General features: G+C 37.4%; 1 protein-coding gene across 1 annotated transcript; it reads right to left on the bottom strand.

The window, feature by feature from the left end:
* Positions 1–237: 237 nt before the first annotated feature.
* LOC102802516 (bombesin receptor subtype-3-like) lies at positions 238–9993 on the bottom strand. The gene is made up of 4 exons (XM_006820154.1): positions 9846–9993; positions 2447–2592; positions 1309–1409; positions 238–979 (listed from the first exon to the last, which is right to left on the bottom strand). The coding sequence occupies exons 1-4, from the start codon at positions 9991–9993 to the stop codon at positions 238–240; spliced, it is 1137 nt and encodes a 378-aa protein (XP_006820217.1).
* Positions 9994–19200: the final 9207 nt, after the last annotated feature.

Genomic DNA, 19200 nt, shown 5'->3' with positions numbered 1-19200 from the left:
ATGTGAAGTGTCGATCCTCAAGTATAGGGTATTATGAAAAAACTGCTCGCACATGTACATCAAAAAGACGTCGTAGGTAAGTATGCTATTGAAACAATGTTTGAAATCAGATGCCAAAAACTTATATTACTCCATCGCACCCAAACTATACGTGAGTCCCCCAGCACACAGTATAACATATTCTGATGACATTTCTTTATCCTCCATTTTGAATTCAATTTTAGAATCCAACTGAGATTACACTCTGTCTCCTACATCGTATTGTACAATGCTTTCGCTGCCATCACTGTTGAACCATATTTCATTGGTGTCCAAAGTTGATTCGTCATCGTTGCACTCGATCCTGCTTTTCCCTGAGTTGTGCAATGAACAGCAAGTCAGCTCACGGAACCCACCTCGAAAGTTCGCGCTCATGATGAAATAAACGACCGGTTTATATACACATATCGCATACAATGTAGTATCCACAAGGAATTCGTACAGAGAATACCACTTATTGTCATATAACGAACCACCTCTAATGAAAAATGACACTATTGTGTCTATGACAGTTGGGAGTAGCAGAGCAGTATACAATCCCACCAGAGTAATGAGTAAGTGGAGTGCCCTCTTACAGGCAGACACGATCTTTATATTTGCAGATAGCAACACCTGGGCCTCCGTTGATCTGAGAAACGCGTTGATCTTCGTAAACGAAACACTGATAATTACTAGTGGTAGAACGTATAATAGGAGAACACGCGAGAGAGAGACCCGCAACAAATTTGACGAGCCGTCATTAAGTTTACAAACACGAAATGACGCATTTGCGGCGCTGTCATTTGAATGGGTATGATTAGATTCACGCCACACGCTACTGAAAATGGTCGCTGGTGTGGCAGCAGACACGGAGAGCAATTGAATGATGATTGCTACAGTGACAAACATCTTCATGGTCCGAATGCTGTATGTTCTGAGTTCACGGGATAGTATAAAGCACCTGCAAAAACCGATTTTAAAAAGTTAGAACAAATTTTCAATGATTCACAAAGGTGATTTGAAGTTTCACATTCAATATCCTTAAACGGAAATTGCCCTCTCGAGATCTCGTTGAGGCGAAAAGGGGACACGAAACCTGTTTTTCCCCTAAAATAGTATTCCATTCGTTCCCATTATCATGTCCACTGTTTCAATTACCATGGTTACACACATTTACATATATTTTTGATGATCTATTGATGCATAGTGGTAAGTCTTATGAGCAAGAATGCATAATGTTTATCAATTGTCTAACCAACGAAAATTTTCATAATTATTTTAAATACTTACCTATCAATACTCATGACTGTTAGCGTTAATATAGTGATAGTTAGCGAATAGTCCTTACAAAACGACATACTCCTACACAATACAGTACCAAAACTCCAATCCTGTAACCACAAATATATACGTAAACTTACGATAGTTCTCTGGATGTCAACAACAGTGTATGATATACGCAGTGGAGATGCCGAAACCAATAGCCGACATTTATCTACTGCGGGAACTAATTTGTGTTCAACATCTCAAAATCGCAGTATTCATATCTCGTATATTGTTGTAATAGGTTTCATTTAAGGAAACATTAATCTAAGCAACATATTGACCCTGAAGAAAAAGGTCCACAAATGTAGGAGACTGCAATTTACCGTTTTTTTTATATCACTTTTCATTCTCTAGATATTCAATTTTATGTCATTATTATGTAGTTAGCCATCTTGATTCTCAAGCAAAGGATTATGGGTAAAGTATGACATCATAGAATCTGTTGTCAAAAATTGAGAAAATTATTTCATCTATAACGAAGAAATACTGATGTGAATTAGTTCAAATGTTCGTTGTGCATATATTACTCATGTATATAATTAAAGTAGTGGAAATTAGAATATTCTCAATACGCATGAAGTGAAGATATTGTTAAAAACATTAAAGAAATAAAAATCCATATTTTAGTCGTGAAATATAAAATGAAACTTTTGTGATCAAAATGTGATATATCACCCATATAACCTACTAACATTGGTAAATTGTATACAATATAAGGAAATTTGAGAATTTGGTAGAAAAACATAAAAATATATATTTTTAGTTCTGTTTCCATGACAACTATTTTATAAACATGGATGGTACCAGTACATGTATGCTACCAATCTCTAAACTTTCAGCCAATTTGAAGTTAAACTTTCGAAGTTATAGATAAAATCATTTTCTCAATTTCTGACAAAAGATTCTATTATGTCATAATTTACCCATAATCCTTTGGTTGGAAATCAAGATAGCTGACTACATAATACTGATGAAAAGTTGAATATCTAGAGAATGAAACGTGATATGAAAAACTGTAAAATGCATTCTCCTACATTTGGGGAGCTTTTTTCGTCAGGAGTCATTATGTTGTTTGGATTGATGTTTCCTTTAAATAACTTACTTCATACACGTATTTACTGATGATGTCAAACGGCATGGCCAGAAGCAGCATTATGATGTCACCAAGAGCAATTTGTGCAATGAACATATTTGTTACACTTCGCATGTGTTCATTTACTGACACCACCGCTGTCACCAATGCATTGCCTGTAATAAATATCACTAAGAGTTCACATTCTTATCATTACATCGATGAATCTGAACATTAGCTAAAGAAGTTATTGTTTATTTAAATTTGCAGTGCAATCCACATTTGTTTAGTGATATTTCTAAAAGTACACGTTTGACGTTGATCTTGTATTGCATCATATCTATTCATGTGAAATTGTATCTCTGATAACGTTAATATATGAGTCTATACTGACGCCATTGCCTTTTTTTATTCAAATGTCGTTTTCTATCTAGTGAGGTGAATTGAATGGCTTAGTAAATAATAGTAGTAATGAATAAGGACTGTAAGCTCTGATGACATAATGTAAAGATTGATGTCGGTTAAAATACTCTCTTATTATTGTTGACTGAACCTTTTTAACAACTCTGATGACGTATATGGAAACTCATTATCGTGAGGTTGAGACGTGTTATGAATGTGTTTATATTAAACAAATCACATGTCATTGTTCTTTCTAAAAACGCCCTGCCATGTAGTAAACTTTATTTGATTGATGTGTATGGTGAAAACGCCACTTGAGTTGAAGTGTATAAATAAGACAGAATTTAGTACGTCGAAAACACAAAGAAGCTGCTATCTGATTGGCCAGACTGTTAGGGTATAGGGTTTGGTAACCAATCAGGTACATTCATGAAAGTATCTTCGCATTATCATCACAAAGAAATTAACAATCACTTTTCAGAATCCACACTTTACTGTGAATTTGTGCTTGCATACATTGAGTTCATGAGTGGTTCTGCTTCAGATATATATCGGTAATGTAAAGCAATTGAAGATGTTCAGTAAAGTTGTGTAAATATATATTAGGTGTGTGGCAAAATACAAACAACAATGCAGTTATGGGTGAACTCGGACGATACCCAATTATTATTGGCAGAAATATAATCCGTATTAAATTTTGGAAACGTATTCTGAAAATGTCATCTAATCGACTCGTTTACAAAGCCTATAGAGAGTCTGAAAACTTGGCACAGATAGGAAAGCCATGTTTTGCTTCAGCTATTAAGAAATTTTTAATTAAACACAATATGCATACTATTTGGGAGAATAGGTTTATCTCCCAAATTACCGATGAAACAACGTTGTTAATTGGAAAAAAAGTAAGAGATTGTTATTTCAAAAGTTGGAAAGATGCTTTATTTGACGATGATCCCCAATCAGTAGAAATTAGTTACGAACGTTTCGCCAATTAAAAACAAATATTTTTAATAAGAATTATTTGGATATCGTTCGTGTTCCCCTGTACAGACAAGCTTTAACTAAACTCCGGTGCTCTAATCATAAGTTACACATTTAGACCGGTAGATATTTTGAAACTCCAGTGGAAAATAGAATCTGCCAAATATGTATAGATGCTGTTGAAGATGAAACTCATTTTCTGGTAGTTTGTCCAGCATGTAATCATATTCGTATACATTTAGATTTGTATACACAGCTTTTCAGATTAGATAAAATTTGTTAGTTCTCCAATAGATGAGTTGTATATATGTATGTATATATATATATAATACTTTATAATACTTTATACTTTATTTTATTGAGGCGATTAACGTCACGCCTGTAACTTTCGCATTGTAACCTGTTCCCCCAGGTTAGTGGGGTATATTTCTTTAGAGAAATGAAAATATAAAATAATAATAATAATATATTCCAAAGCGGAAAACTAATATTTAGAAAATATTTCAGCACGTACATAGACGTTGCATTACTTTGCATTGTGTCCCGCATCTGTTAGATTTGGAGTTGACATATATTTGATTTTATATAAGAACAAAATGTTCTCCATTTATTATATTATGTGCATAGTAACGAATAGGTGACGGATGGACCTGCTCATTGAGTTTACATTTTCATTACGGTAAATCAGTCGTGTGAACACACATATATGGATATGTTACCTCAGAGAATTGAAATTCAATCTCGTTAATGACGCTGTCATCGATACCGACATTATACATATACATCGCATACAACTTATGGTCGCATATTTTGCGGACAATGGCGACTTCTGTCCAGCAGTAATTTGAAAACATTGAATTATACGATACTTTTTAATTTAAATGTTTAAATAAACGATAATATAGCATGTATGTGACAATATGCATATCACGCTCGTGGAATATTGATTGTTAAATCGAAGACATTAGATAATACAGTCGCAGGCAACTTCGACATTTTCTTTGATGTGACGTCTGTTGAGATTTCGAACGTCGATGTACATAATAAGAGTCGACTATTCCAAGACAAATGTCTCAAATTGACAAAATTCGAGAAAATATTGATTATGTTTATCGATGAGTGTATTTTGAAACAAGTAACTTTCCCAAGCAACAGAATGCGGGCACAGGACATACACTAGTAAGTTTCAAACGAATTTGGTACACCGTGTTTGTAACTCGATGCAAGTCAACGAAAATAACAACAATTGTACAGTTTGTTGGACACTTATTTGATACAGCTAAAACAGCTACATAATCTGTGATCTGTGATATAGTGGCTGTAGACGACTACCTAATAGAATACGACGTCGCGTGGCACATTCATCTTTCATGTTTGTCGAAGTAGTCTCACCTATTTTGTAGTGTATTTGATTAAATTGAAGTTAATACTCATTTTTGTATTGATTTGTAAGAGTCTTCACTGTTCACAAAGTGTTGCACGCACGAACGAAGAAACGCAGTAATTATTCTAGCACAGAAAAATTGCCTTCATTTTAGTTAAGTTACGAGTACACTGGAAACATACTAGTGATATATCCTTGCGATTCTAATTAGATATTAGATGACTAATAGCATTCGATAAATTTAATGTCACACTCTTCTTACATTTATCCACTCCAGAATTGAAGGAAATCACTCTACTGAAACCGACAACTGGAAATGTAGATCAATCTATAACCGGTTGACTTATATATGTACTTGTGCTATTTTACACCTTACTGGTCATGTCTATCAACTTAGGTAGGCAAAATGTCAAGTATGTGGTCTAACATCATTGAATATATCAATATCACAGCCTCTGTAAATGTGTCTGCAATTTTAAAGGCTTGGGAGATCACGCGGGAATTCAGGTTCATTTGCTTAGCAATACATAAGTTTCAAACAGTAAGCATTTCAGCATCCTTTATTTCATAATTTTGTCATATTATCTCAAACCCTGCAAATGGAAGTGTGCATGGAATCATGGGAAGAAACGGTGTGCATTGTGATAACTGTCATAAAGGTGAATGACATGTCATACTTGTTTTCAACTTTTGAAGGACAGTGGGTTCTAACAGGTGTGCTTGTAATTTACATAACAAAGGGTGTTTACAACCTGGAAGGAGAATTGGTATCTATCAGGTGTGCTGTTATTTGAATAACAACGGATGTTTATGATCTACTGAGTTGCCTACATGACACAGCCGCTAGCAAGATCACATTTCGATTGGCTTATGTGGAAACCAAGATGGTTACACTGAATCATGCCTCTGTACAGACTCAGGACAGTTTGGGTCGATCATTTCAACTTGGTTTCAGTCATTTCAACTTGCTTTCCTGTGTGTGTTCTGCTACGATATTGTTTGACAAGTGATACTGGCTACAACTATCATTCTGTGAGACTTGTATGAACTCTTCTGTGATCTCCTGCTTTCAGCGGTGCCCTCCAGAATATCAGCGTTCCTCTGCAAGCAAGACTCCTGTATTTCGTCGTTGTTGTGTTGCAGAAGCCATTGACTGTCGTCCATTAATACATCCTGGAACTGTGAGTTATCACCAATGTACACTTCCCTAAGCATTCCCCTATTTTAGTGACTTTATTCATTGTATTTTTCAGTGCTTTATTTCTTATGATTATTTTGAGAGGTATTAAAGCCAGGAGCTGTAACTCGATATTTTGGTGTATGTGTATTTCATTTCCAGTACTATTGTCTTGGCTACCCCATACTAGCAGTGAAAGAACTCCCCTGTCCAGTGTGAGTTCTGTGGGTGTCCCTCTCAATTGCGATAAGCAGGCCTTACACTGTGACAAAGCCACTGCTGAGACTATGTGTATGTAGTTTTACACTCCCCAGCAAAACGTTGCGTTGCTGTATGATATAGTGTTTAAAATATACTTATTTTATTATTAAAAACGAAGTCGATTCATCATTCTTAGATTACTGGTAAGATGTAGTCATATTCTCCTAGTTATAAATTTATTTAAAACGTGTCTCAGATCAGAAAATTATCAATGTATATGACAGAGAAGAAATATACTAAAAAGGAAAAAACCGCGGTAAAGAAAATTGCTCGCTATAACAGCATTGCTAGTAATGACATGAAAGTGTAATTTGTCATAAATATGGAAATCTTATTCTGTTCGGCATACGAGCATTATTTAACGTGTCACGTACAGTTTCCCTGTAAGGCTACGTCTAACATTAACATACGATGAGGGAATATCTCCATTCGTTAAAAGCATAAGTAAGCACATGTCCAATTATGTATCTTATCAGTTGAATAACGTGCGTATCTTCGCAATGACTATCATACAGATTGAAAAATACATATCACGTAGATGGAAGTCATATTTCATCGAACTTGTTTTCATTGCAAGCGCCACCAGAAGATGTGTTTATTATCAGAGTTATTATTCATTCACTCAGAAAAATCGGTTGTAAATGAAAAAAAAGTCCATGCGTTTAAGAAAAACTATCACGAATAGAATCGCCGTGATTACCACCAAATTCTTACTATCAGCGTCATTTGATACAAAACCGGTGATTCTTCGTGTGTACTGGCATTAACCTACAATTAACTGTTTCGGGATTATGTTTTAACACTGCTTCACTACAAATCACAAGTATGGAAGTGTTATTTAATAATACTATATTAAAACCACTAACATTTAATTTGATATTATACCAAAATGAATATACCAAAAGAAATATTGTGCCAAAAACATTTTTTAGATAACATCTTATTCCTCTACGCCTAACTGCATATAGTAAGTGCACATGAGAACAAATAACTGGGTATACGCGTAGGCATACAACACAGGTATGTATACATATAAGTGCATACCTGCGCGGAATTAGTTGGAAAAATACCGAGCAATAAACACACTATACATGACTGGAGCATGTCGTTGTATCCTTAGTAAGCATCCTTGCGAGGTTGTTTAATTATTCTGAATTGGAATCACAATTCACGTAATTATTGTCACGGAAAATTAACAGCATTCTACAATTGCGTTTTCATTGTAAAAGCCATGCACACACCAGAGAGACGTCTACATGTTCGGAAAACACAAGATGGTCGGTCCCTGCATAAAGCATATTGTCTGGATTATAATATACAATTTAAAACAAGTTGTTGCTAGAGTGTTCCTAAACTGGTAACTAACGAGAACCAACATTTCTTTCTTGCTTGAATTTTTAATTTGCAACGTAAGATAGATAATTATAATTCAACTTCTACATTAATAGCGTGGGGGCTATACATTACAATAAGTATCTGCACCAACGAAGATGAAATTAGGTCGATTACAATTGGTGAAATGATATTATACGTGCAGTATGTTTCAAATTTCCGTGATAACTGCGTTAATACTATATACATATAACACTTACAATGTTGCATATCAGTTATACAATATCAGTTATTATCTCAAACAACTTAATTCATTCTTCGATAGTTTCCGCACGTCATTGGTAACGACATATAATTATTTGCAATTATTTAAAAGTATTAAAACTTGTATTGTGTGTGAGACCATAGTCTTTTAGTAACCGTGCTAAAATCGTCCTTAACGCCGATTCCATGTTATTTTCTACATTGGTAAACAACGCAATTAAATCGTCGATTGTGTTCAAGTGTTTTAAAATTATAGATAAATAACATTTAGGCTCAATGAAAATATCTACTAAACATTAAATGACTACAATAGCTTAGTTTTTGAAACACAATATCCACAAAAACTACATAATGCTCATACGTAGTACACTGTCGACGAAATAGTTCGATAAATGCTGAAAAAAATCAAAATAACGAAAAATATTGCTCTGAACACACGAAGCAGATAAATGCTAGTACGTTTGCAAATCTTCGGGTATGCTTGTGTCAATAAACTACCTCAATAGCACGCATCACCAATTCAAACTGAAATAACCGTTGCCACGTTGTTCTTTCAGTGGTCAGAGAACCGATGGACAACCATTAATATAGATGAAAACGCATGCGCACTTCTCATTCTTAGATGGTGGTGACAGACGTCAACAACAACTGATTTTGTGAGCTTACATTAAATGCTTTTTGAAATTTACGAGAAAACGCTGGCAGTGTCATTATCTATAAAATACCAAAAGGTGTGCCGGATATCAGTTCAAAAGCTCCGAGTATCATGCCTAGAAAATTACAAGTTTCTAATGTGCGTATAAAGAAAAGGATTCTCCTAAATCTCCCGTAGACACATTAATAGTTGCACAGTTTCACAACCCCCGGGGCAGAGCAGATATGTGTGTGAAAGCTGTAAAATGCCCAAACAACTATCATGCAAGAGACATGGTTGTGGCACTACCATGAACAAAACATTATTATGAACAACTCAAATAGAAATATATACATGCGAGCGGAGAATGTATGTGACTTTTATTTTATTTTATTTTATGTATTTTATGGGAACTCTAATTACAGGGGCTCCCATTATTTTCGTAATTTAATTTGCGGAGTGTATTTGTTGTATATAGTACCCAGTTAAGCGCCTCTGTATCGCATTGCCTCGCATCGATCAGTCTGTTGCGACTGGTGCAGGTGTGTACATGATAGTTCCATGTATAATACAGTCTTAGGAAAAAATCATATATGCGCACATGCGTCGTTGATATAACGTGAATGAGCAAACGACACATAAAATCACCAATAACAACTGTTCTACAAACGACGTTTCGCAGCTTCCGAATTCGTATACCTCTGCAGCGTTGAATTATATTGTTTTACACGTTGCCACACATTCAAAGCTTCTACAACATATAAAACTATTAACGATACTATAGTCTGTATAAACATAGACAGCATTTACGCATTATTTGAGCAGTTAACAATTCAACAACCAGAACTTGCAGCGTGAGCAACTCCAAGACTATTGTTGTTTTTTTGGTTTCAAAACAGACCAACCCGTTATTTAGCATTTGAATCATAACATTAATTGTATTATAATACATGTACCATTTACAATAAAAACACAGTGAGTTGTGTATACAGCTTACCTGCGATGCCAAATAGTAGTACTACTAAATACAGCAATACAATCGAGACTGACTTTGCACTCGGTAGGTCATCGTGTTTCTCGGCTTTAATAGCAGTACGCCACATATCGTCTATGCTCGGGTATATATCGGGATCCAGTCCTGCCATGATAATCTAGTCAACGTAATTAGCAGGATCAAGTTAGCTGTTGCGGGGGTGTGAGTTTTGTAGTTGCACGCAAGGTATACGTGGATGTATTATGAGTGATGACGATGATATAGTATACTGCCGACTAAAGTCGAATAGCCAAGGTTCGAGATGCACATCACATGCCCCACCAGACTGGATGTTCCATTATTTCGGTAGGGGTGTCGCCCAGAAAGAATGAGGGAACCTTCTTTTACGTCATTCAGTATCAGTGAAACCCAACTTATCAACACTATAATCTGATACAAAACTAGTCTTGGTAGTATTTCTCTATTAATCACGTTTGTCTCGAATTTGAGTATGAGTGCTCATAAGGGGAAACGTGGTGGACGTTTCAAAACGAGAGTTCCGGTTGACAAACAAAATATAATTCTCTTTACAATAACATGTGTGTTTTCCAAATGATGAACGTTTATGTAATAAATTATACATTGAGAAATTGTTACTATACCAAATTGTTCATCTAATATCAAGTACTTAAATGATAATGTTCAATAACATTGATATCCATATGTGCAACACAGATCCAATTCAAGGTCCTGAGTCTGATTCAATCAAACCCTGGTGTTAACGGCATCGCATAATTCAATGGATCTTTGGAAATGTTTGATCTTGGAAAGTGTTATTAGAATACGCAATTATAAAGAACCTAGTCAAATACTTATAATGTCTTTCACATACTCACTTAGTTCACTAATAAGTATAAACACGTAAGTCTGTCTTGCTATTCAGTAACCATCTCGGCGATTCTGCTGATTTCAAATAGGATCTTTATGAGGACAGATCGCTTACTTTTTTCGTGCAACCAACGTGTTATCATATCAACTATTATCTTTAAACTTCGTCTTTTCAGTGATGTTTTTCAGCATTTAATATGATGCAAAATATAAATGATTCGATCGAATATGGCCGCCCGTAGGACATTTTTATAATACATCACTATTGTCTGCAGATATTTATCAGACATTACTGTGCCAATTGATACCTCATTTCCAGAATATAAAAACAAGAAGATAATCTTCGTGGTTCTGAAATTCCACTTTTTAGTGAAAATTCGGATATACTTTCTAGAATTCCATGTAATCCTCATGCGCAGTTCATTCAAATGTTATCTATAAATTAGGGTTATCATGTATGTCATCCATTAAAGTGAACGATCTGCAACTTTTTAGGGAACTCCATTTACCAGCTTATCTAACCCTACTTTAAGTTCGCTGTCGAAAATGATCTGGCTCTCCCCATCTAACAAGTTTTCATTATGCCTCGTCATCTTGCATTGTGTTTGTTCTGTGTTGTCTATTAGCGGCGTATTGCACGACATAGCAGTACGCGGAGATCAGTGCCCGTGACCAAAAACGTTACAGAATTTATGTGTAGTTTTTTTACCGAATTGAACAAAGATGCTCAAGATATGATTTTAGACAAAGTGTTAACCTTAATATTAGTCAGAAGTAAGCATTCACAATTTTTTATATATGTTAAATATGTTAATGTATTTGAAATAGAACAAGTGCTTTAATGAAAACAACAATCGTGTAATGATTCTGATAAAACATATTTCTTTAGAAACAACAGCAATTGCTTTTTCTCACATAGTGAGCAATTAGTTTTCAAGACACAAATGTAAAGTTCTATAACCGGTAACTTATTCATTATATCTAAACAAATATCTACCCGAAATGCCACACTATACGCCTTGCAATTTGAATTACGTAAATCATTTATCCTAATTAAAACCAGGTCCTGACTTGAAGTCGGTGTTTGCACTTACTTGAGTACGACATCCGCCTTTAAACACGTCTTGTTATCGACTAAACTGGCTATTTTAATCACATCAATAATCCTGCCGAGTAGGAACATCTACTTCGTTGAAATGATGTCAACTTATAATGAAAGCACTATTTGAACGATTTGAACAAAGATACGATACAGTGAATTATTATTGATAAGAGACAAATCATAACGATTTTATGAGATAATTACATTTATACTATCAACTCCCCGCAGACAGAAATTGCATTTACTATCGCTTAGCCGTTTATGGAGTCACCGCTGGCCATGGCGGCGAAATCACTTGTAGGTCGATGTAAATTACTATCATTTGTTATAGAAACAAATGTTTTAGTTTGCATTAGTTTCTATATCAGACAATTTGATCAGTATCCCCTAAAAATAACTCAGTGCATAAAAAAACATTTACAATATTGGATGATATAATAAATGTTAGAATGTAGTTGTTACGTTAGTTCATTACACTACGTTGCTCTTAAAACGCGCTTTGTGTGCATATTTCAACAATTCGGGCTTGCAGCATACCGCATATATATATATATATCATACTTTCCCCGCTGTTACAGTTCAGATATAATATATACTCAGTTAAACATATGCATGGTGAACATGAAAGAGCAGAAATGAAATATACAGTACTAGGTGATATTCATAAAGAGATTAATTAATTCTTGAAAACAATTATATGGCAATACTGTCTCAATTTATTTTTCAGTTTTCAACAGCTATCTGAAGATAGCGAAGACTTACGTAGCATATAAAAGTCTTATTTGATTACAGAGTAAAGGGTTCAGAGTCCAGAGTAAACATGCAATCATTATCCATTATTTCGGACTTTATAGACTGGTTCATTTTACCAATCCCTCGCCAAAAGGGCGATGACTGGACACTACAGACAGGTGGCATTTGTATGTTGGTTGCTTGACGTGTAAGTTATATTTGAGTGTCCAATGACCATTGAAGGGCAGATGGTCTTTATAGCCGTGATCTCTCACAAAGGTTTAATTATCTATGTTAATATATCTTAATAGTGCGTACCCTTTTGTTATGGTATTGTTGTGTATTACCTAATGTAAATCACCACCGTCTTATCTATCGTTTTTATTACGGCTGTTAAAACTAAGATGGTCGCATCTCATACGGCAAAACTTGTCAAATGTGCTTGCTAACACGATGATACAGAGCACTTCGAGGTCAGAGCAAAGCGTATATAGCAGTTTTCCAATAATGACCTCTTTGATAAGGATATGATTAAAATACCTAAAAAGCTTTGTTCCAATATTCAATGATTACACTATTATGGATTCATGAAACCATATAATAGAATATTAATCAGCAGATTTACTCGGCATTGTCGATTTCAAGATTATTCTAGTGCGATCACGTTCACTGTTTACTATTCAGATGGAAAAGTTGTTTTGTTATGTTATACACTACACTACACTACACTACCACTCCACTCTACTACCACTCCACTACACTACACTACCACTCCACTCTACTGCCACTCCACTCCACTCCACTCCACTCCACCCCACTCCATTCCACTCCACTCCACTCCACTCCACTCCACTCCACTCCACTCCACCCCACTCTACTCTACTCTACTCCACTCCACTCCAAACCACACCACACCACACCACACTACACTACACTACACTACACTACACTACACTACACTACACTACACTACACTAAACTACACTACACTACACTACACTACGCCACGCCACGCCACGCCACGCCACGCTACGCAACACTACACTACACTACACAACACTACACTACACTACACTACACTACACAGTGATGGGGTCAGATTTCGGAAGCAAAATAATATATAAAATTAAGCTCAGTCGTTGGTTAATCTCGGAACACGCGTTTGCTAAAATGTTTTTGGTAATAGAGAATGGACTCTTATCGATGCTTGAAACCGCTCTTCATACAAACAACAACACAGCTAAATGCTTACATAGTCTTCTGCAGAAAGTCAATTGCTTTGTCTTGTTATATAATTGACTCTTTAGGTAGCGAACAACGAGGATAAAATGCGATTTAAACACGTTGCGTAACCCAAGACTAGAATATAAATCATCTGTAGGTGTCAGTTCGTTTGATGGGCGATGAAGCATACTCTCTACAATAATATATTTGTTTTATAGCTTTAATATTTTGCATAATATTTGTGTTGTTTGTAAAGGATTAAGTATGGTAGTAATATAGTAAATAGTATAGTAGTATAGTAATAGTAAATATAAATACATATAGATTTGATATTACAGAATATGTTCATTTGTCGCGTAAGATATTGAGAGTTATAATTTTTTAATATGTAAGTATGTAATACATACAGGAAAGAGTGTCGCAATTATTGCGTCAATTTTCTTCTAACGATGTACTTACTGGTGACATAGAAGAATGACTCGGAGTATAATAATAGGTATCCATTACAAGGCATGTAACTATGTAAGTCTGTCTGACTCACGTAACTAACTGATATAAACTACTTGATATTCACTGGGCATACACCACATCATTGTGTGACGTTCTGACTTCCGACTTATTATGTACTTACAGATGACATAGAAGAATGATTCGGGGTGTACACTAAAAGGCATGCAACTATGTAAGACTGTCTCACTCAAGTCACCAACGGATATAAACTGTTGGTCTCAGGCAAATGAACTACTTGATATTCACAGGGCATAAACCACATCATTAACTTTCGACACTTAAATGAAATTAAACACCTTGCAAAACTCGAGACTATATGATTAATTCACTGTAGATGTCACCTACATCTACATAATTTCTTGCTTGAGAAATATGTTCCTCGTAACAAGATCAATTATTATTTCATACGCAAGTTTTGCTATTTTTTTATAAACCAAGACAGCATTTATGGTAATTTCATTTTAAACAAAAGGAGCTTCGATTATGTAATGCAATTCGTGCACATGTGCTGTGTAAGGTATGACAAATCATAGTGTGAGATAAGATGAGCAGTAATGGTTGGGCATCAGAAAATAGCTTAGATGAAGCTAGTCTAGTTAGATCCCGAATACTAATGGAGTTAATTATTCATTTTGGCGCGCGTTTTGTTGAGAAATAAAATTACATGAGAAGAAAATATTAAAATAGCAGCACAAGTTAATATCAACACAAAATTATGCTTGCACCAAATGCATTGAAGCGACATGTCTAACAGTTTAAAAATAAGTACATATAGAATGTTTAAAGTATCACATCTTTCTTTATCAAACAAATATTTACATAATAATTAATTGTATAGTTTCATTGTGATAAATTAACGTTACTAATCAGATTGAAGCTTATATTTGTGTTCAAGTGTTTGACACACTGACGGTGTGTATCGTTATTTTATTCCATAAATGAGCAATTCTGATAAAATATTACTATTCTGACAACTGTCTATAATTTTAAACTAATTTATACTTACAAAAAGTATTTTAAAATACAAGATACATTTTCTTGTAAAAATATTTACAATTTATCAGATCCGGAATTCCAAAATAAAAACAAATAAAATAAAATAAAAACTTGCAAGAAAGGTGAAGATTAATAGTAATATAAAATATGATAAATAGTGACATAATGTAAATATTCATTTTCCTGCATTCGAATAGTGATATTGCTAAACGTGTGGGAACGGGCCGTGAATGTTACAATATTCGTTGCTTGTCTGGTGTACAATGGTAGTTTTAGTAACATCGTCACTGTGTTCTTTACGCGCACTGCCGAACTGGAATGCCACGACCCGGGTAAAATGTGTAAAATAACCTTAGTTTTCACGGCTGAGGGTACATCCACAGCCTTTCCGATGACGGGCCGTTGATCCACGCAGCATTCTATCATACTTCTGTACGAAGAACACATTACGAGTTGACTCCATAAACATAATTACTTCGTCTCGAATGCAAAACGCAGCAGTGTCCCCAAACAATACAACTAGAATATGGTTGCAATAATTTATATCAAGCTTGTCAATGATTTGTAAGTTCTTTTTACATGTTTTGCCAAAATCTATTACGCAACTTGATACAACATTAAATCTGTTCGGATGTTTGCTGCTTAACCAACATAGAGGGTAATTCTATCGAATGAGTTACCATTCAGTACGCAATTCCAAGATACAATTATTTAAATTCAATCTACATGTAATTTGAAACTGGACGTGAAATATACAGTTTTCGTTATTGATGCCTCTGAGTCAGTGCTATTCTTAAACTAGCGACCATTCAGTTGCTCAAATTTGACATTCAGTATCCATGAATACTAGGTCTTGCTTACTTGTGTTTCACATTGCGTAATTGCTTCACCGTGTTTTCAATAAACTTACTTTGTGTTTTGATTTATGATATGATGATAAGTGTTCTTATAGTCCAGTCATTCTAGCAAAAAAGGGGGCCAACCCGTTCTGTCCAAAAGTTTATTGTTTGATTAATATAATTGCTAATCGTCATCGTTATTTTCATCAGATATCTAAACTACATTTGTGCATTCAGATCCTCGACATTGACCACAAACTGCAGAACATTCAAGGTTGTGCTTTCTGCATCTGAGACTGCGAAAGTCTGTGGAGCAGTTGCATCTCACTATCCTCAAGAGAAATTCAGGTGCTACCTCTTTGTCAGTCATTACAGGAATGACGATTGGTTATGAATCGCGTCCTGTGATTTGCTCCCTAGCGAGAAACCCGATTCGTGTCTTTATCACGACTTGATTGTTCATGAAGGCGACACACCCGTCTGAGAAAGACAGGGCCCCTAGTTCAGCCCGACACCTACCTGAGGTGAGGGTGAGTAGGAAGACTGTTTTCCACATCAAAAGTTTGAGTGGTGCTGATCGGAGAGGCTCAAAGGGCAGTCTGCTTAGAGCGGTCAACACAACTGATAAGTTCCAATTGGTTGGTTCCTTTGTTTAGGGTCTATGCCTCTGATTGAACAGTAAACAGTCTCCTAATGGAAGGATAGCCGATTTGCCTCGTCCCAAGAGAGTCCCAATGGTGGCTGACAAGGCTGACCTACAGCCAAAGGACAAATCCATTTCGTTCAAACGATGGACGAAAAGTCAGCTGTCTGGCCAACAAAGAGATGGTATGGATCTCCCTTCCACTACACCAATCAGTGTACATACGTCATGTCAAGGTGTAGGCTGTGTTGGTGGGATCCCTGTTCGCCCAGTTGGGACAGCAGATCCGGAAGTCCGGAAGCATCCCTGGTTTTCGACAAACATTTCAAACAGTATTTGAAACCAGACCTTGCTTGACTCGTTGGGCGCCATTCACGTCAAAGTGCAGATGCGCTCCTGTCAAAGTTTCTCCAGTATCCGGTGAATAGCGGGATGGGAGGAAAGGCGTACACGCCCATGTGAGTCCATGTGGGTCGACAAAGTGTCACTGTCCCAAGCTCCTGGAGTCAGCAGGAGTGTATTGTACGTCGAGAGCTTGGCATTCCGGGGTGAGGTGAGTAGGTTTAACCTTGGAAAGTCCCACCTCCAAAACAGTCTTGTTCATGCAATAGGTGTGCTCCCCAACATGTGAGGGAGGCATCCGTTTCCAGAGTCATAGCCGTGGCAAGTGGGTTCAAGGGGACCCCCTTCCTGAGGTTGGCAATTGCCAACCACCAGGGCAAGGCATCCCTCGCTTGGTCAGAGGGTGTTACTTGCCTCTCCAGTTCCCATACTAGAGCCCGGTGGTGAAACAAAAGTGCGTGGCTGCGAAACGCGGCCTCGGGGAACTACCCTGCGACCCACTGACATCATTCCGGTGATCCACATTAGTTCTCGGGGTACACAGAGGGAATGCTGACTAGGTGTTTGGCTAGGTTGTTTAGGCAACAGGCCTGCGGAGACTGTACGAAGCCCACCTCCGTGTTGAACACCCTGGCCAGCAACACCAACTGTTGTGTTGGCTGAGGGTGGGACTCGATTTACTAGGAAGCACAACTGGTCTAGAATCTACTACCACCCCTTGTTCGGTTGTGTAGCAACCAGCCATTTAGGTACATGTTCATGTGTACCGATGTAATGTGTACTGGTGCAGCAGTAGCACCACCTGTTTCCACACTCTGGGGAATACGTATGGAGCCATGCAAAACCTGAATGGGAGCACCCTGCACTTGACTACTGGGCCCAAGTAGGCGAATCAAGGGAGTCGCTGACTCACTGGGTGTATCGGAATGTGCGGGTAAGTATAGCTCAATCTAGTGAGGCTAACCAGTAGAAACAGAGCACGGAGAATATTATGGTGCTCGGCATTTCCAAGAAGCTCATACTGATTTAGTCTACTTAAGTCCAGAATGGGGCACAGCCACCTGTAGTCTAAGTTTTAGTCTTTGGAACCACCAATACTTGCGAGTAGAAACCCGGACTTAACGCCGGGTCCCCTATCCTGTGTATAGCCCCCTTTGTTAGCAAACTATCTACCTCCTGTCGGATTGCTCACACAGTCACATGATCGGTTACGTGCTGCCTTCGAACCAGAATACACCGGCACAATCAGTAAGACAGAAATGTGTGGGTTTGGTGGTTCCACATCGGGGTGATCTCTCCTTTGCTGAGGTCAGACCCTGTGAGGCATGTAGAAGTCGACTTTGCCGCCCCACCAAACATATGCATATCCCCTTGTTGCAAGCGGAAGCATCAACATTGCTTCCCCTGCGAGCTGGGTAGGCGGCCCCCAATGAAGAGAGGGGGACCACCATCTGGTCCCTACTTCCTTGGGATGCGTCGCCACTTTTCCCTCCCCCAGAAGAGCCGGGACGCTTGCACCCTGGCTACTTCTGGCCAGTGGGTGCCGACTTGGGTGGGTGGTTATTACGTTTTCTCAGCTTGGTGTCCTTACCGCCTGTCCTTGGCAGAAGCCAAACTGGCCCGCTGGTATCATCTGTACCAACTGGTCAGTGGGATCCCGAAGCACCAAGACTGCTCCTTCCATCCTCAAAAAAGAAGAGGGTGGGGGAGGTCCAGACTGCGTAACTGAGGCAGTGGTGCGCCCAGTGAAAACAGCCAAAACCGCATTCCACTGTACAAAGGCATCCCCTGCCATGTGGTGTCCCACCAATGGCTGTGTCTGGTCTAAGGGGCTGGTGTATTCAGCCATTGAGACTTCAGAGTGGTGGCAGCGCAAAACAATTCGTTCCTGTGGGCTGGCCACAACTCGAAGGTTGAGGGTCACCACTCTGCTCTCAGTGCGTGGATTGTTTCCGACTAACCGGCCAAAATATTCCATGAACGCGGTCACCCCCTTTGCCTGTCCAAACGAACCAAAAAATCAGGGGAATCGGGGTCAGGGGAGGAACCGAAGGATCCGATTGGGGCGCCATATTTGACTCCAAACTATGCTGACTCCGGTCT

This window comes from Saccoglossus kowalevskii, chromosome 18, assembly GCF_978046115.1.
Source record: "Saccoglossus kowalevskii chromosome 18, keSacKowa6.1, whole genome shotgun sequence".
Taxonomy (NCBI): Eukaryota; Metazoa; Hemichordata; class Enteropneusta; family Harrimaniidae; genus Saccoglossus; species Saccoglossus kowalevskii.
This window is presented reverse-complemented; position numbering and strand designations above follow the sequence as displayed.